This window comes from Dermacentor albipictus, chromosome 5, assembly GCF_038994185.2.
Source record: "Dermacentor albipictus isolate Rhodes 1998 colony chromosome 5, USDA_Dalb.pri_finalv2, whole genome shotgun sequence".
In the NCBI taxonomy this organism is placed as follows: domain Eukaryota; kingdom Metazoa; phylum Arthropoda; class Arachnida; order Ixodida; family Ixodidae; genus Dermacentor; species Dermacentor albipictus.
In genome coordinates this window covers 148,610,046-148,630,499 of record NC_091825.1, presented here as the reverse complement: position 1 = coordinate 148,630,499, position 20,454 = coordinate 148,610,046, and the positions used below count along the sequence as shown (strand labels likewise).

The following is a 20,454-nucleotide window of genomic DNA, read 5'->3' as shown; positions in this document are numbered from 1 at the left end:
ACCTGACATAAGACAAAATAGGGAATCCAAGGTTAGAGGACTCTATTGGCCAAGTCTGCAAAAGAACGCAAGCTGAGCATGCAGCTTCGGGTCTTTAAAGCTACATGGGGACAATTTACAACTCTAAATTGTCTGCACTTGTCAAGCACATTGTAAAATTCCTTTTTGTGCTCTTAGTAACTAAGCGCATTTCACCTACAGAGACATTAAAGAAAATGCAACACTTGTACTATTACTGGCATAAATTTTCTTATTGGGCAGAACTAATAGTGTAGTGTTTGTGAACAGTGTCTGTGAAGAGTGTTTGGAATTCTGCTTTTCTTACTTTCTTGCGACAGAGCAACTTCACGAGGCCCAGAACAGTGCCAAGCAACACCAGAATGAAGCGGAGCATCTAAGGAGTGAGTGCTATATTTAATTGTAATGTTTGTTTTTTTCATTTTTTTTTTTCGTAAAGCAAGGCATGGCACCCAATTAACTTTTTATAAAAGTCTCTTGGTGTGGTGGTCCTTGAAAATAAATAATTGGGACACCTCAAATTCATTCACTACTGGCAGTAAATTAAACCCATGCAGAAACAATGCACTACAAACGCAGGTAAACAGTACACAGGTCAAATGTAGCTTCATCATTCCCTTATTGTTGCACAAAATTGGGATTCAGATTGTTTGTTTGGATGACACTGCAGAAAACAGTTGTCTTAGAGGCTGATAAAAAGGCAGCAATGACTAGCAGTGTATCGAAACAGAGCAGGTAAAGCCAACGACCAATTTTGCGGCTACTATTTTTTCAGATATTACCGATCATTTGGTCGCCTTCGTGGCACCGCCACAAACCCCATAGAGCCAATGTATATTTATTTTATTTTATTGTACCCTCAAGACAGAAGTATTACAGAGGGGAGTGGGTAAAAAACATACACAAGTAAACAAACAAAGCAGCAAGAAATGGTTACTTATTACAGCAAAATTGGTTACTTAGTTGTATCCGGGAGTGATGATGTCTTATAAGGCCGAACGCAACTCTGAGTTGTCCTTGATTGCGACAACTGCGATGGGAAGGTGGTTCCATTCCTAAGAGTACCTAGAAATAAATGATTCGTTACAGGTTCTGGTGTGGCATTGAATGATTCCAACCTTATGGCTATGATCAATGCGAGAGGAAATGTAGGTAGGAGATGACATAAGATTATCGCGCAGGTAGGAATTGTGGAAATATAGTTTATGAAATAAAGCAAGGTGAAAGCACTTACGCCGGGCTGAGAGAGGAGCAAGCAGCAAAGAATTTTTCATGGCAGCTACGCTTGATGTTCGGCTGTAATTGCTATGAATGAAACGTGCGGCATTGTTTTGGATTAGTTCAAAAGATTGATTAAAGGTTTCGAGGTGCTGGTCCCAGATGGATGAGGCGTACTCCATTTTACTCCTAATAAGCGTTTTGTATAGGAATAATTTGGATATTAATATTGAATATTTCGGCAGCCGATACGCTTCGTCGTCCGATTTGCTGGTCTTTTTGCCGTGAATGCAGGTTCGAAATGGCAGTAATTTGAGCTACCACCACCGCCATTTTGATTATCTCGGAGTGTCGAACAAGCGCTCTCACATGCTGATCCGCCGGCAGCTGTAGCTCTCAGGCAACACTAGGCCTAGCTGCTGCGACGTTCGCTACCAAGCTTCTTACTGTTTGGTGCTGTGCTTTTTATCTAGAGAATCTGCCACTGACTGCAATGGCGCCGACTCTGACTTTACAGCGCGGAAAAAAAAACAAGAACGCCAAGGGTTAAGGGTTGCACAACGCTGGTTTTTAAAAATCGGCTTCACCGCAATACAGCGGAAGTGCGCAGTGAAGCATACAAAATGCATTGCGGGGAAGCATATCAAGAATGGAAAAGGGCTACTGTCACGGGGCACAGTATGTATTCTTTAACTACAAGTGCATGCACCCACATAACTCCTGTCACAGTGCAAGCACCAATAGGCCTAATAAGTAATTCTACTCGCAGGTCTTTGGAGCTATTTCACAGATGCTTGTGGTGATTTGCGCCTCTTGGGGCAGTCAGAGCATGCGTTCATTTTGTTTGTGTTCGTGGACTTGTTTGAGTTCATAGAGCGTATAATATTTGGGGTTTTACGTGCCAAAACCACTTTCTGATTATGAGGCACGCCGTAGTGGAGGACTCCGGAAATTTTGACCACCTGGGGTTCTTTAACGTGCACCTAAATCTAAGCACACGGGTGTTTTCGCATTTCGCCCCCATCGAAATGCGGCCGCCGTGGCCGGGATTCGATCCCGCGACCTCGTGCTCAGCAGCCCAACACCATAGCCACTGAGCAACCACGGCGGGTCATAGAGCGTATAGGGAACCACAATTATGAGATTTTCTTAACTTCACAATTCTTGGTAATTGAAGTTCGAAAATTTGAGTAACACTCTGAGTGACACCACTTGCAGCAAAGCACTTGGTGATTCTCAAGATTGAAGGATTCAGCAGAATTCTCCTGAACGTTTGTTGTGTTTTACTTCCGCGTTTACAGAGAAAGTGCGGACTCTCACCGAAGAACTGCGCAACCGAGCCAACATGGAGCGGTCTCTGACTCCTAACCACACTCAGGAATCCCTTCAGGAGGAATGTGAAGCGCTCCGTGTTCGCCTTAGAACAGCTGAAGAAGAGGCTACCATGTGAGGAGCTCTTCCTACGTTCTGCTGAACATCTGGCTTGTACCTTCCTACCTCTTAGGCATAGTCGCTATGGCGTTCCAATACTGACCATGAGGCTGAGCATTTGACTCCAGGTTGGCACTGCTACATTTCAGTGTGGGTTAAATGCAAAAGCACTCATGTTCTGCCCTTTGAGTGCATGTTAGAAGAATCCTAGATGGCTGAAAATAATCCTGAGCCATGCACTACAGCCTCCCCCATAACTCACTGTGCAGTTAGTTACCTAAAACACAATATTTTTTTTTTATTTTTAGGGGGCCCTAAACCACCTCTGACTTTTCTTTTTTTACTTATTTTAAATAAACATGCACATTCTGTAGAGCACACCGTGATGATAATCTTTTGTGAACATGGCAGCACTACGTGCCGTAAATAAGCCGCAAATTAAAAACCCGATACCATGTTGTGTGACTGTAGCCCCTTTACACTATTTAATATGCTTCACGCATAACACAAATTTACTGCGGCAAATCTGGCTTTAGGGGCCCGGCAAGAATTACAATTGCGCCGAGACATGTTTATCGAGAGCGATGATCGTGTATTTCCAGCATTGCAGGATGATACCACGGTTGGGGCTTGACAGGCTCTACTGCAAGTGTACATCTATCGTCCTTGTAGCAACCTGCGATGGCAAATTTGCTACTGCACCGCTAAATTTACATGACCACTGCAGTCTAACGCAGCATAATATGCGGGAACATTGCAGAACATTGACATGTCTAATGAGAATGTAATACGTAAGAGTCGGTGTGCTTTAGGTCGGAACCGCGAAAACACAACATTGCAGCCAGGAAAACCCACCAGCGAAGAACGTATCAAAGGGGTTCCATTGTGTGAAGCTTTCATTCAGACTGCATGGTATGGAGGGTACCTAGGGATAGACAGTGGAGGAGCCTTTGTTTTGGTGTGTTAAAAAGACTTGTAGCTTTCACTGGTATACGTAGAGTTGGTGAGTGTGTGCTGCGAGAAGAAGAATGCTAGTGGGGAGGGTAGCGGCAGCAAGGGAGAAACCACGGTGGCTGCCTGGTCGTTTATCAAACATATTTGTATTTGCTGCTGCATCATCATTTAAATATAATCCTGCAACTGTATGTTCATTGCAAACTAGTACATAGTTGCCATTATGTAACAAATTTTTCGTGCTTAGATAACATTCTTGCTTGCGCTTTCAGTTCAGAGTCGTCCATCATGGCTGAAGAACACAGGAAAAAGCTTGTTTAGTGGATATTCAGATTATGCATGACAAGTTCAGTGATATTTTTTGTAAATCATAAGATTTACCGACGTGATTTCCCTCATTTTCAGCACAATTCTGCTTTCTGTTGGAAGTAAAAGAGTGAAAAAAGTATCAGCTCATTGTTTCACTTGAAGCTGGAGTGTCATTCAAAATTGATGGCTAAGATGATTCACAGCTGAACAGACATGTTCTCTCAAAATGTTGAAGTTTTTAAATTATGCTTGCTTCAGTATAAATACGGTATTTTTACCCAAAAATAAATGAAAACAGTCAGCATGGATTTCACTTATAAACAAAACTGCCATATCACAGCTAAATGTTAGGCTATAGCTTACCATGTTTGCTCAAGTAGAATAAGATTTTTTTTTCATGATTTTTGTTGCTGGAGCTCAACCCTTGCCTTACTTTCAAATAACAGCAAAATTGACCATTTTAAAACATGTATTTTAAATCCCATGTTTTTGAGCGTTACATTGGCAACCTGTACCTTCACGTCTCGATCCAATCTATAGACAAATTAGGCATAGTCAAAACTTGAGCAGAATTATAACGGCTCGGAAAGCAAATGGTTCACAAGCAAATGGCGCCCAGGAAGTAGTTAAACGAGTGAACACAATCAGTAGCTGGATGGAGGAAGGTGGTGGGGTGGGGCACTGGCCTCCCCGCCATTATATTTTTCTCACAATAGCTGTGCCATCCCCTTATTTTGATATTTTCCTGCAACCCTGCTATAATAATTATTGGTTATAACAGTGGAACTTTTGTGGCACTTGAATGTTGTTATAACTGGGTTCGACTGTATTTTGACAGCAAAAGTAGTAACAATGACATAACTTTTTAGTGTGCTTTATCACGCACTGTGATGGAACAACTAAATGCATGCAGACAGCGTTGAAAATAAACCATAAACTGAAGGGTGTCAAAATCAGTTCAACACAGGTCAGCATTGTCAAAGTACCTCGGGTTGCTCATCAGGTTGTGGCACCTTTTTGCATCCTTCAGGCAGCGGGACGAGAACGCCAAGCTCCTCGCTGAGTGTGAGCGGTTGCAAACAAGTTGCAGCGTTCTCGGAATGCAGTCATCCCTGCCGTCTGTACCGGGTGACCGAGGTGACAGGGGTGATCGGGGTGACTGGCCAGATCAGCTGGAGAAACTGCACCAAGAGGCCCAAAGTACGAGGCAGCAGGTGAGTTGGAACAGAGCACTGCTCATTGTTCATTGAGCAGAGCGCAGCAGCCATTCGGGAACATTCATGCACTGCTCAAGGGTAAGTAACAGTGATATAAAGTCAAGCAAAATTAGTAGATTCAAAGTCTGTACCCGTCCTTGAACAACATGTAAATGCCAAAATTGAGTTTTTAAGGCCTTATTTAAAGCCCTTAAGTTTCACAAAGTGCTTAAAGATCCTTGAAATTCTACAGTTGGCTACATTTACACTTACCCTTTTTGGAAATCTGGCCCCCCAAGGTTGGTGCAACCTGAATTCAAGCCAGTATGATTTGGTTAGCAGCTTTTTGGTAGTTTGTTACATTATGTATTTAAGGGGATAATTTCTGTAGTATTTAATTCATCCCAAATTTGTCTAGTATTGTTGCTTGCTTGAAGCGTTGGGAGGGGCGTTGTCGAAGCCTCTCGAGCATCAGCTTTTTTTTTTCTTTTCTTTTTTTACACCTTCTCATCACACTTTGTGCAGTGTGTTAGTTTGATCCACTGTTAAAGGGAACAGGCATTTAGTATTTAGCTATCATTTACTGCTGAATTATGGCATTTAGGCTTGTATTACTAATGCATAGATGTCAGCCATTAGGGGTCCTGTCAGCCATGTTTTTGTATACAGTCTTACCTTGTTACAATGCAGTCATATGCTACACAAACATATTTCCATTATATCCAAGTTTATTCATTACCTATAAACATAGATTCATTACACACTGATATCGGAAGAAACATTCTTTATTTACTTTGTTACATATTCGATAATTCATTATGTACGTGTTCGTTATATTGTGGTTCAACTTTATTGGCTTTGTTACCAGCTAGGCATTCCCTTTAACTGTGGACAGCACTGTAAATTTTATGTTAAATAAACTTCAGCTCAAGCTTATTTGCTCGTCATTTTCATTTAATTTGTCTACGATAAGTAATAGCATGAAAGCTTAGTAATTGTTGACGTCACACTCTTGTTTTCTCGCTGTTAATCAAAGCATTGCTTTAGTCTTCCAACATGCTCACTGTTGCCCATGTTTCCCTGTCTCTTGAACCAGCTCCAGGAGTCGGCTGAGGAGCTGGCCCTGCTCAAAGAAAAGTACTCAGTCTGTGCCCTGGAGAAAGCACAGCTTCAGCAGGAGCTGAAGGCCGTCAGTGACGAGCGCCAGCTGCTGCTGTACCAGTCTAAGGCGGTCAGTCTTAAACCCTTTAAACCGTTTGCAGATGAGTCTGTGCATGCTGGCCTACACCACTGCAGCTGGGAGTGACAATAAGGGCACCAAGGGGCTTGATCATTTAGCAACAACTGTATGAAACTAAGGGACACCAAAGCCAACCTGTCGCCCTAGCCAAACTGGTATTGCGTGCATTATGCCTTTCTAGTTTTGTGCTTCCTTTGGTCGATATTGCAAATGCTCCTTCCGTCTAGAATGATATCGTAGTTCATGTCGCTCAGACGTCTCGAGAGTTCATAAGGTCCAAAGTACTTGCTTGGAATTTCCTTTTCCTTTTTGTCTAAGACTCAGCTCCCCCATAGTTCTATAGTAGTTCTATAATAATAAATTATTTGCGCTATGCTTTCCTTGCCTTCATTTTCCGTTGGCCTCATGTAGTTGTCAGTAAAAAAAATTTTGCACCTCGGTTAACCCTATTTTCTCATGAATTGCACAGAGAGGGTCTGTCAATCCTTGATATTTTGTCAAGAAATCTAAAATTGAATGTTTTTGATACACTGGAAGTTTTGCTAGCTACACTCCATTAATTTTCTTCATTGTCAAATTGGCTTCTAAACTGAGCGATCACTTTTTCTGGTATAAATATTTTTGCAAACTAATCATAAAAATTTGTAAGCCAAATTTGTGAGTTTTGGGGACTTCTTTTTGTGCAAAAGAGAGGTCAACATTAATCAACAACAAACCTCTACTAGTAAGTAGTATGATACAGTGTAAATAGGAGCCTGTAACGCAGGGAAAAGTTGCAGGACCTCACAGAAACTGCATGATACATGAGCATGCAGAATGGTTCCCTAAACTGAGCATCCACATTGGAAAGTGAGTTAGTCATGTAGTTTCATCAATGCCCACACGGTTGTCATAACTTTTGTCCACAGCCGTGTACTCAGAGTATCAGCATAACCAACAGCTACCATTATTTGCACAAAGCTTGCTCTTTGAAGGCCCATTGCAACAAAATTTTGGACCGTGTAAAAAGCCTAGTTTAAGATAATGTAGATATATAGAGGAGCCTCCATGCAAAATTTCACATTTTATATATAAGCAGAAAGCTCCGTGAAAAGCTCCTAAAAGTACTGCCATTACTGCTCACTGGATTAACGCATGGCTTCTTGGCATGACCTCCAAGATTGCAATAGCATACCTGTGCCAACGCATAGGCCCCGCCGATGAATAGTGCAGATACTTTGGCTGCCGCTTTGTGTTGCGAACAAGCTTTCTCACCATCGAGACAGGTGTGCTCTGATTGGTCTCCGATTCTCAAGGCATAGCAACCAAGTCAGCCCGAGCGTCTGGCACCCATGGCACACAGAAAAGCGTTGAACACGGTGTGCTGGGACTCGCGTCTTATTGACATCACCAGGTTCACATATCGTTTGCTTAGGTGCTGTTTAAAGGCTGCAAACAAAGAAATATACAATTACTAGCTCTGCAGCTTTGCGAAGTTTGGTTTGGGGGTACTATATACTACTCATTTATAACAAATGTACCCAAAGTGAAGTTTCATTGCAGTTGGCTTTTAAAGGGATGCTGAATTTATTTTAGCGATTCTATGCAAACATGCTGAGTCGGTCAGGTAGGTCCTTCTGATCATTAAGAGGTAGATTTATGCACTCTGCATAAAGCATGTACTAATTTATAATAATCGTTTAAAAATCAACATCGCTATGATTGCAGTGGTGACGCTTCCCTGTATATTTAGCTGCTGCTTCCCACACTACATAGCGTGGTTATGTCACTTGAGCATGCGATCCAATTGGATAAACATTTTAAGTCATCGGAAATGCTTGAAACATGCTTCTACAATAAACTTATTGATGCGAAAGCTTTATTTGGCTCATGAGGCGGAAAATCCGACGTACCGTAGTTGTTGGCGTTGGTGTGACCAGCGATGGTCCAAAAAGTCATCAAGTCCTTGACCTTTGTTGGGAGTCGGACCCACGACCTTTACTGTTAATCAAGGTGAAGTTAATTAGGCACAGTTAAGATGGAGTTAATTACGGCACTCAAGCCCAGAACCATAGGTGGGAGTCAAACCCTTGACCTTTGGTGTTAAGTAAAGCGAAGTTGATGAAGGTACAGTTAACATAGAATTAAGGCACTCGAACCCACAACCTTGGGTGGGAGTCGTACCCATGCCCTTTGGTGTTAATTAATGCACAGTTAATTAAGATAGAGCTAAGTAAGGCACTCATATCTACCACCAGTGGTAGGAGTTGAACCAACAACCTTGCATTGTGCACACCTTGTGATGAAAACTGTTCATCATGTCATGGCACTTCTGCTGACGTGGCCGCTCGAGTCATGTGACTAGGCCAGTGGCGCCACCACATGTCGCCACACTTCTGCTGGCGTGGCCGCATGCTTTCGCATTCATCCACATTGGGATAACTGTTTTCTTGAGTTTTTTAATAGCATACGTATGTGTAGTAATTTGTGTACCCTTAAGAACAAGTACACAAATGCAATAAATCTAGATGTTTCTTCAAACCAGTGGCCCACTTCTGCCTGAGAAAGCAGATTGTTTGCTACAGTTCTGGCAATAGCAGCCAATTTGATATGGAGGGGTTCTCACATACAAAAAAGGAGATAGACTTTGATGTATTGGTACCGTCCCCGCCTCCCACACAGAAAGTGTAGATTTGATTCCTCATGCTGCTGTACGTTCTTTTATTTCTTTTTCCACTTCTTTTTCCCACCCTTTAACATCTTAGAGGAGCAAAAATACTATGAATAGCCCATTTCACCATATTCACAAGTGAGCGGCCGCGCTTTCTTTTTCATGTGGCTGCAAAGGAATCTGATGTGCGTAATATAAAGAATTGTAAGCGTTATTATTAGATATTTTCATGAAATCTGCAGTTGTCAAACCGAAATAATACCAGGAAACACTAATCTGTAGTTTGGACATTGCATATCACTTGCAGCAATGCACTGAATCTCATTTTGCTTCATTTACCATTAAAAAAATAATAATTATATTAGTCAGCAAACATTGTGCATAGTGCCGCCACATCTCCATTCGCCACGCACAATTCTTCTGCAGAAGCCAGAATAAGTAGGTTCTGCATTTCGCTCCATGTAGCCCAGGCTTGAGAAGCTTTTCTTCCCCTTTTTTTCTTTCCCTCCTCCCCAATTTCGCAAGGAGGGCTATTTTGCTGAGTAAACATTGGTTGGTCCCTGAGAAAGTGTAGTCGAAGGCAATGACTTGGTGGGCCAATCCTGATACGAGTGCACTAAATGTGTAGTTTTAAGTGTTTTAACCCTTTAAGAATGCCAAAAAAGATTAATAATACTTGCAAAGAAGACTTCAGGTTTATTGTGTGCAGATGATTCTGTTGATCATAGAAAGTTGAAGCAAAACATTTGTGTCAGAAATGCGGTTTATTATGAGAAACATAATTTTACACTGTAACGTAGGTGGGCTTCACTGCACACAATTGGGTTTCACAGCAAATTTTTTTTACTTTCCTTTTTTTACATGTCTCAGCACAGTGCACTGTACTGCAAGATCGCTCTCACTTGAAGAAAAAGCTGAGCTCTCCAAATCGCCCCTTTTTCTTTTCTTTTCAACACGACAGCGTTCACTAATCACACAGTGGCTGGCGACACAAGAGCGAAACGAAAAACAAAAGTCTTTGTTCTCATTCTAGTATCATTTAAATGAAACGCAAAGCAGCGTATGAGCTCAAATCGTCTTCAAGGCTGCATGAAAAATAAGTGCTGGATGAGTTGGGCTCGTCGTTTGCCATTTTTACAAGTAAGCTCTTAACAAGGTCAGCTCGTCTCCCACGTGGAAAGGGTTAATGTGGTTTGTAACATGGGCCAATGGGCTGGAGGCAATGCAACGTCAAAGCAGCTTCCCGATTAACATGCCCAGCAGCACAACTCGGCAAGTATACCAGGAAGCTATTGCTTTACTTTGACAGTCGTACTGCAATAGCTGTTACCCCTACCCCCCCCCCCTTTTTTTTTCAGTAGTTACCACTTGAAAAGCGCGCATAGTGTTTCAGTAAGAAGTGCTTGACGAGATTTGGGGCTCTTCTTTTCAGACATCGGCCTGCTCAATAATCCCACTGTGCATCCTTGTGCTGGCCATTCTGTTGGGCTTTTACCCAACACTCTCCTACTTCACAGCCACGGCCGAGACTCCTTGAGGGCATCGGCCACTGGTTCCAGGGCTTTCTCAAGCAATGTTCGCGTGTGCTTCTGCCTGCCTACGTCATTGCCGTGAGGCAACAGACAGCATGAAGCATCTTGAGCCTGAGTCAGCAGCTTTTTTGTTCTTCTGGTTGTGACCTTGCACAGTGAAGACACAGCTTTGAGGACATGCTTCCCCACGGGTCCATAGGCAGCTTCGACGTGCTCTGGTGGTGTGTGTATGTGCGTGTGTGGGCACATGTGTGCTAGTGATTTTTGAAGCATGCACTGACATTGGTTGCTTTCAAAACGCTTGTCCGTCGTACAGAATTGGCTTGCCTACCCCACCCCTCTCCATTGTAAGTACAAACCCTTTACTTAGGTCTCGCACTATTAAGTTGTCCCGGCTAATTTTTCTGTTGTGTGGCCATTTTCTAGCACCTTAGCGAGACCGCCAGGCGAGTTTTCATTTGTGTATGACATGTTGGTGTGACGTGTTGCCGCAGTGGATACTGGTCCATTTGTGAGGGCGGGAGGCAACGCATTACGCTTGAAGACCTTAATTACACTGTGCTGGTGCATCACAGGAAACGTCGTATCGCTTATGGAATGGACTCGCCGCACCTTAGAGGGGCCTCCAGCTTTGCTTACTTGCCTTGTGTGTATGTATGGGCACTCGATGTGCAAGTTTAAATACAGTTCAACTCTCCATCAGAGCTGCTACCACTATTTTGTAGGGCATAATTCTTGTGTTTTAGGCATTTAAAAAGCTCCTATTTTTGTGTTGTCTAGATGTAGGCTGCTGCAAACAGTCTGAAGTGAACAAAATTGCCAAACACAATGCTGCTAGCCTGTCTCATCCTTAAAGTTTTGTTTAATGCATACAAAATAAATCCTTCTTCAGAGATGTTTCTTCAAGCGCATTGAATGTTAGTGCCCCGGAACCTTATTGACAAAATGGGACCCACTTTGTTGTCGAGGTGCTGATGTGTTTTGTTTATGGCATTGCAGTTTGCTGTGTCCAGAGATATAGATTTACTACTGTTTACGAAACAACTGGTGCTGTTTATCGCTTATGTGCATAGATATTTGCACAATCTGGCCTGAATGGATTATGTGCTCGTGTAGGAATTTTAGTTTGGCAGCCATGTTTAGGGTAGATTGTAAATTTGCAGAAGAAACTGCTTTCATGACTAACAGCTTACTGCCCTCTCCATCGTGCTGCCTTAACTTTTGTTTGTAATATTTGCTAACAGTGTTCCTTGGCCTCGCAACAATGCACAAAGCTCACGCTTTGAAATAGGACTCAGATTTGCTTGTGCTTTCAGCATGTGATATTTGTGTTCTCAGTGGGTTTTCTCCTGCGCTAAAAGTGTGAACTTACTGAATGTACTTCACTTGCAATTTGCACATTTATATAGGGGGTTTTAAAGTCTTGCTGTAAATTTTGCAAGCTTCAAGAACTGTTCATTTCTTTATAGTTATAACAGAACAAGAATGTTGCCAGCAGTCTTTGTGGTTATTTTTTCTTTTCTTTTTTATTTAAACCATGCCTCAATTTCTAGCCTTCATTCTGGTTGACATATGCCAGGTGCCTAAACAGCCTTCAGGCGTTCGGGCCCTCACAAGTCCCTTTTCTCTTGCATAATCAAGCAGTGCTATTTCATGGATAGGTCACACCCGTATGTAGATACAGATTTGACTCCCCAATGTGCCTGTACATAGTATATTGACCTGTAGAGACGGAAAAGGACTGTCAAGTGCCATCATATTTCGCAGTGCTATCAGTTTTGTACAGAAAAGAATATAATGCACACACAGACATGCAGTCTTGTAACATAGAATAACAAAGCTTTAGCACTGGCTGTGTCTTTTTTTTTCTTTAACTGCAGCATTGCTTTGTACCTGGACTTGGAGGTGCAACCATTCTCTTAGGCATTGTTTAGTAGCAGTGTCTGTGTGTATTGTCTGAAAGAAGCCACCTGCTTTGGCTTAGCAGCAGCAAGCCCGCCCTACTCTGCGTGCTTACAGCTTCACTTGTCTGGTTAGGTTGGTTAAGTTGGTCGAGATGGTTAAGGCTCAGTTAAGGCTTATAGCTGTCCTGACTTTGTCATTACAGCAATACCTCATCAATTCAAAGTATTTCAGGCCATAACGATTGTAATACTCTCTAAGCTTTAAGATTATCTGCGAGGAAAAGCAAAATGGTAGTGGCATGAAACATTATAGGAAGTGTAATGTTGAGTGAATTCTAAGATCTTCACTATAGCACCCCTAATAGTGAAGTGATACTGTTCAAATGCTACATCAACCGTGGAAATTGTATGCCCCTGATAAACAAAAAAAAAACAAAGTACTTAGTTCTAAACCAAGCCAAAGTGGCATCAGTGCTAACCACATGTATTTTATACATTTATATTGCAATGCAATATTTGTCCAAGTGCATGATCAGGTTAACAAGCTTGGCATGAAAGGCCTCCAAAAAAAAAGGTTGCACTAGTAATCTCAGTGGGACGTCTGAACTGTGGGTCATTTGAACAGAGTAAGTAGACGAGACTCCATTTCCAAGGAGCTGTCAGATGTACTGTCACTTTTCCTTTGCTAGAGAATAGATAACATCTATCGATGCACAAAAATTTAGTATAATATTTCAATCATGTGAAATCACTATTTCTCTCTTTTCATAGCCATAGAATGTGCACTTTAACGAACAATTACAAACAGCACTAGTCTAAACAGTGCAATAACTTGTTTCTGCCTCTGCTGGAAAATGAAATTCAAAGCCAGTGAACTGCATTCGAGAGAACCTTTGCAATTAGTGAGTGGCTTACACCAAATAGCTCTGGTCTTGCCGAGCTAAATGTGCTCATCTGTGCTAAAGCACCTTGATGTGAAGTGTAGTTGGCAAGGCTCGGCAGGTTGGGTGGGCTTGGTGCACGCCAAAGGTGAGAATGGAAAAAAAGTTTGTGTGACGCCGCTGCTGGGCTCCCTTAGTCACAGAAAGGGGGGACGCCTGTAGCAAATACTGTAGACTTACTGGTTGTCATTCCCACTACTACTTCTAGCTTCACTGCTGAATGCAGCAGTCAGTGTGCTTTTGTTGAGATAACCTGCTACAGGAGCTTTCAATTATTGCTAATTTATGCAAGTTAACCGATCATTGCCCAGTTGCAATTTGTAATGTTGTTGCCAAGGTTGTGTTGTTTAAGAGTGTGTTCCGTTTTGTTCCGTTCTTGCCACCTCCCTCACCCTGGCATTAGAGCTAACTTGGCCATAGGTTGGTTAGGTAACATAGCTTGATGTCTGCAAAGAGGTAACTTAGCTGACACATTTTGCCGTTTCTTTTTTGTGCATGTGTGTCTGTGATTTCAATGCTTTGAAGTTGTTGTTAGTCCATGTATGTTGCACATATGTATATGTATATTCTTTTTTTGGAACAAGAGCAGTATTTGTGTTCCCCTTTTTTGTTTTATGTTGCCTCTTCTTGTAATATAATGTTCATTTCCCTTCCTTGTAAAAGATCTGCACTGAAGAGCTCAGTCTGCTTTAAATGAAAGTTGAAGCATTACACTATAATACAGCCAGCAAAAAAGCTGAATAAAGTTGTGTGACGAACCTGCACCAGTGTCTTAAGTGGCAAGAACTGTGGAAACTTCCAAAATTCTCTTATCAGGCGAGGTATGTAGGAAGTCGGTATTATCTGACCAACACGACAGATGTGATAAGTGAGCTGGCAATGGGACTGCAACACTCAGCTGTTGAAACTAGTTGTGACTGTTGTATCTGTGCAGTGCAACTGGACCAGACTAGACAATGGAAGTCTTGCAAGCTGTAGGCAAAAGTCTTGGGAGGTTGATCCCCCTTCATCATACTTCTAAGCTTTCCAGACACTACACGCGTGTAGAAAAAATAAAATGGAATTGTACTAATCTTTAAAGCTCTCCACTTGCCTTATAAATCATGTGTATTAACTGCAGATCACATGTAGTGTAAAACCATTAAGAGAGAGCTTTAGCTCAAGGCCAACTTAGAGTTCCCTATTGACATACATGTATGTAAAACGCAGAAATGCTCTCATTGTGTAGCTGCATGACCTATTTGGCACTACATCTGCAGGCTTAGAGTGGCGCCTTACACCGGCGAAAGATGCCAAGAGCAAGTGGGGCTATACTAATCTAGGTACAACCAAATTGGGAAGGCCCACTAAGCTTGAACTGAGAAACTCCCTCACCAGAACAGCATTTGAGAGATTGCGTTTGAGAGACAAAGGTAAATTCTAGCAAGTGTAGGAAGCAGAACTTTTATTTAGGACGTTTAATTTTTTAATCGAATTGTGGAAAATCGATTCGTCTGAAAAAAAAATAATGAAGCACTGTGCATTATCAGCGGATTATTATTATGTCCACTGCAGGGTGAAGGCCCTTCCCAGTGATCTCCAAGTACCCCTGTCTTGCACTAGCTGATTATAAGTTGTGCCTGAAAATTTTCTTATTTCACCACCTTGCCTAATTTTCTGTCATCCTCGACTGTGCTTCCTTTCCCTTGGCACCAATTCTATAACTCTAATGGTCAACCGGTCATCTGCCCTACACATTACATGGCCTGCACAGCTACATTTCTTTCTCTTAATGTCAAGCACAATGTTTACAAATCTAACTCTGCACCAAATACATGCACCACAGAATTGCACTGATTAGAGCATCTGTAGCAGACAAACCTGATATGTTTACAGCCTACATGAAATTGTTGCTTACGAGTATTGCGCAAAAGTCCTACTCACAATATAGGGGCATATTTTAGAGTGGTGTATAGTGCTTCAATTCTGTCTGCTTTAGATGCATCATTTAGCGCAGTTCACAAAAGTGTGATATCGCATTGCATTGCCGAGTTAGATGCAAGCTTGTTACTTGAATTCTTGAAATTCTACAATTTTAAGAATTCTTCAGAAATAATTTGACATATTGAAAATAAACTTCTACAGTTACTAGAATTTACATTCTATTAAATGCAACAAGCCTCAGCAAAGTGCTGTTGTTGCCAAGAAAAACAATTTCTCCACATATTAGGGTATTTGAACACCAGCTCCTATGCTAAATGTCTCACTCCTGACAAAAGAGTGATTGAAAGCTTATATCACCTGACGTATATTTTCAGTTCCACTACTTACCAAAAGTTGTGGTCCTCCGTATGCACTATGCATATGCTCTTCAACCACCAATTAATTACGTTCACAGAATATTGTTTGACAACATTTCTTACATCTTCAGAATCATGAGAAGTGTACAGCTGCAGAATGGATTAGAAATTTTCAAACCGTCAGCGAGTTTTGTCAAGTTTACAGTGTATAGACACCATGTGATAACTCCGTACAGCAATGTCAGATGTGAGATCATCAACTATCTTATGTCTAGCATACTTTCATGAAGTGAAACATGCTGAAAGACGATGATAGAAGCCTGAACCTGACACAGAAGACACCCAGCCATCTCTACCTCCCAATTTCAGCTGCCTCAGTAGCCCAGTGGCTATGGTGTTGCACTGCTGAGTGCGAAGTCACGAGTTCGACCCTCTACTTCGGCTGCCATATTCCGATGGGGGCAGAACGCAAAAATGCTTGTGTACCATGCATTGTATGTACACTAAAGAGCTGCAGGTGGTCAAACACTATCTGGAGCCCCCACTACAGCATGCCTCATGATCTTATCATGGTTTCGGCATGTAAAACTAAAGAGTTTAAATTTGTATCTTCAAACTTACTTTACTAAAATTGTTTACACATATCATTCAAACATGCAACACTAGTCAGAAGTGTTTTAAGATGTATGTGGTGTTTCAAATATTTTCCTCGGTGCTCTTCCTTTGGATGCTGTATTTTGGCATGCACAATTGTGCACACTGCACCTGTAAGGCAGCTATATACATATGCAAGAACAGTGGCACATGGCATTCCTTGATGGGCCACTTTACGTAGCCTACAATAAACATGTGCTTAATTGAGCATGCTGTCATATACAGCTATTTATTGCCCTCTATTCATGGGTACATCAGAGTGTGTTTAGGCCAACGCAGATAGAGTACTTTCAGATCGAGCACATGCAACTTTGGTATAACTATATTTATTGCATCTCATTTCTTTTTTTTTTTTGACAAAGTTCAATGCAGGTTGACTTCAGTGAGGATATAGACTACCCGTATAATGACCAAAAAAGGCTTAGCTGAGCCTCGGTACTCAATCCATACGTCAGTGGTTCACAGTTGTAGCTGTCATGATCACTATGACCAGCTGACAAGTTATTCAGAGACCCCTATGTGTACGCTTCTTTTAGGAAACATTAAGTGACACCAGGAATGGCTTGTTTAGGCTGCAGTAACTAAAGAAAGCCTGTTGCAGATTAAGTGAAAGCATTACCTTTCAGGAGCATTATGTGTTACTAACAATTCAAGATCAATTCACCCTTTCTCAACACACAGTCAAAGCCACAAGTCTTCTGCAGCATCAACCCTGTTACTTGTTTTTAAATTGAATATGAATCATTCGAGGTGCATGGGGTAATTTCACAGAAATAAGGCAAGACAAATTTTTTGCCAGGCATTGGCTTGTTTCTCTTAATAGTGCTTATCTGTGATAAACTGTGCTCGATCTAGAGTGCCCTACAAATCTCCTCAGCAGCGTAATTTCAGAAAGGCTGTTATAGATTGCTTTAGCCTTGCCACCTATGCAAGGGCAACTGCTGATGGCTGTGCTTTTGTCGGCTAGAGGACATTGCATACAATGCTAGGACATATTAGGGTTTGCACTGTGAAAGTGCTTAGATTGCAAACACATGTATATAAATATTTTTGCAGATGTAGTGCTCAGCATTATAGAAACGATTGTCATTACTGTAAGCAAATGATCGCAATAGCAGACCACCATGGCAGTCAAGAGGAAGCTATATCTCGGGTGCTCCTATCTAAATACATATAAAAGAATTCTTTTTTGTCAGCAACCACTGCACCAAATTTGGCAATGTTTGTTGCATCTAAAAGAAAAACTTAAAATCTAATGACTATTAATTTCAAAATTTTAATTAGGTCATTCTTTTATTAAAAACTTACAAAAATTGAAGATTTTCAGAAGACGAAACTATGAAGCTTACAATTATGTGACTCGGCAATGAAAAATATCATAATTATGGGAGTTGCACCTAATAGTATATCTAAAGCGAACGACACAATTGATATGTTACACATGAATGTCAAAAAATGTAGTAATATGAAAATACAGGTTTTGTGGAACCCTTGTACACAACGTAACAAATTCACGTAAGATATAAAATAACATATTGAATTTGTCCGCTTTCAATGATCCAATGGGTGCCGTTTACGGAACTGCGATATCTGTTCTTGATGCAGAGGTATTAATTTGTAAACATCGGGCTTCTTTTCTTTTTTTCCAACTTTCGAATTTATGAAAATCTTTTAAACAAAGCTCAGGCCCTAAATCGAAATTCTACTTCCAACAGTCACTACAATGTAACTTTCTCTCTCAAGTGCAACAAATTTCATTAAAATTAGTCGGGTTATCTCAGAAAAATGTTAGTGTTTTACATGTAGTTGAATAGGAAGCGTGTGAGTTGTGCCCGAGCTAAAGCTCCCTCCTAAATGCTTCTCTGAAAAATAATTCCACGAACTTCAACATGTCTGTGTGCATGTGTGCATTCATGTTTCTGTATACACACACATTACGCAAAGCTTTCACAAATGTGCAAGTTCATACGTAGTTAGACATGGGTTCGCAATAAGTACACAGAAGAAGGTAATCCTTTCTTTTTTTTTTGTACTTCGGCTTTTATTTGTCAACCAGGGACTATATCTCTGATACAAGCAGCAGTCGATCGCACTTTTATAAACCTGCGCATTTCGTTTAGTTATTGCCGATTCAGATATGTAAGAGTGACAGGGAAGAAATGCGATTTCATTCGTTCTCGTTCTTCGGGACGCACATTTCCCAGATTTACCGCTGAGTGCGCGACATTCCACCGTGTTTTCCCGGCACTTGCACGCAGCCAAGCGGTGTTTATTTCGGGGATAAATAGGCGAGCGTGACGATCGAGCCGAGCTGCGCTATCGTCGCGCCCTGACCGGATTGCGGAGGGCTCTCTGGAGGAGGGTCTGCAAACGGCCGCGCTACACGGCAAGCAGCAGCTGCCGGCGGCGACACCGTCGCGTAGTCGCTCTTTTGTTTTCTCGTTCATGCGTGCGGTCTCGGTCAAGCGCGCGTGATTGTTCCGTCAGTGCCGATAGCGCGACCCACCGGCGCCGCGTTGATGGGGCAAAATCGATGGCTGATTGCTAATCGGCCGCACTCTCATTGTCTCGGCCGGCGCGTCCTTATCGGCGCGTTACGCTCGCGGCTTGCAACCGAAAGCTGGCATCGCCGGACGCGCTCATGCCGGCACCGCTCTCTCTGATCATGCTGCTAGCGGGGATCACGTAGGCATCCGGCCCGGCGGCGGGAACGATTTCCCGCTGACCGCGCAGGGGGGCTCGCCTGGAAAGGCACGTCGCACGCGATATCATGTTGCACGGCCGTTTAATAAATGTGCTCGTGGCAAATATTTCAGAGGTGCGCTTTCGGTACATCGCCTTGTCGTCTCCACAGCAGAACTACAGGAAACCTAAATCGCCAAAGTGGCTGTGGCGTTTTCACTGCTGAGCACGAGGTCGTTGGTTCGGCCCTCGGCCTCTTCGGTCGCATTTCAGTGGAAGCAAGATGCAAAACTTCTTATCTACCGACATTTTGGTTCACTATGGAGCTTCCATACGGAGTTCTACGCTGCAGCGTCTAAATAGTTGCGTTGCTGTGGGACGTTAATCCTTTCGCCAATGGCTCAATCAAACGAGGGTCGTTCAAGTCAATCCGGGACTTCTTTTTTAAAACAAATAGAAGAACAAATTTCAAAGTGTGGAAAGTAGATTTATTTTTCCACATAACAGTCAGGTACAGTTATACACTTATCCCAGCGTTTCACAAATGCTTGAAATGCTTCGACATAGAAAGATTTATTATTACGATGGAGGCATTGTAGGACACAATTTTTCACTTCATCATCAGTGTCGAAATGTTTTCCTCCAAGAAATTTCTTCAGAGGCCCAAACAGGTGGAAATCACTTGGTGCTAAGTCAGGACTGTAGGAGTGTGTGTGGTAATATCTGCCAGCCAAGTTCCTGGATTGTTTGGAATGTGCGTTGAGCGGTATGCGGTCGTTCATTGTCTTGCATAAAGACCACACCCTTTGTGATCAAACCCGGACGTTTCTTCCGTAAACTCTTATGCACATCGCGCAGAACACGGCAGCAATACTCGCTGTTGATAGTGACACCATGGGGTAAAACAATGTGAATGATTCCCCGTTTATCCCAAAATACACTTCCTATCACATTACCAGCAGACGCGGCTGTTCGAAATTTCTTGGGAGGTGGTGATCCCGTATGCTTCCACTGCATCGATGCTCTTTTGGATTCTGTGGGGAAATGGTGCACCCATGCTTCGTCATATGTCTTGATGCGATTAGGAAAATTCTGGCCTTCCCTTTCATAGCGTTCCTTCAGTTCTCTACAGACTTCAACTCTTCTCTGTCTGTCAAAAGCAGACAGCTGCTTTGGGACCCAGCGTGCACTCATTTTTCGGAACAACCAATGATCATGAATTATTGTGTTTACTGTTCCTAACGACAGATTACACACCCTTGCCACTTCACAACAGGTTATGCGACGATTGTCCACGATCAGCTGCACCACGCGCTAAATGTTCTCAGGAATGACTATTGTGGGCTGTGATCCTCCACGATCGGGATCGTCAGTAATAGAGATACGGCCATCTTTGAAACGCTTACACCATTCAAATGTCTTACTGCGACTGAGTGTCACATCACC

General features: G+C 42.3%; 1 protein-coding gene across 8 annotated transcripts in view; it reads left to right on the top strand.

Annotated features, from left to right (window-relative positions):
- LOC135897634 (sarcolemmal membrane-associated protein-like) overlaps positions 1 to 14,157 on the top strand; it is an 89,276-nt gene extending 75,119 nt beyond the window's left edge. For all 8 annotated transcript variants that reach the window (XM_065426325.1, XM_065426320.1, XM_065426319.1 and 5 more), the window contains 5 exons: positions 339 to 401; positions 2,538 to 2,682; positions 4,961 to 5,144; positions 6,223 to 6,357; positions 10,449 to 14,157. In XM_065426325.1, coding sequence (XP_065282397.1) covers positions 339 to 401; positions 2,538 to 2,682; positions 4,961 to 5,144; positions 6,223 to 6,357; positions 10,449 to 10,553 — 632 coding nt within the window. In that variant the 3' untranslated portion in view covers positions 10,554 to 14,157. The remainder of the gene's footprint in view (positions 1 to 338; positions 402 to 2,537; positions 2,683 to 4,960; positions 5,145 to 6,222; positions 6,358 to 10,448) is intronic.
- The last annotated feature ends 6,297 nt before the right edge of the window (positions 14,158 to 20,454 follow it).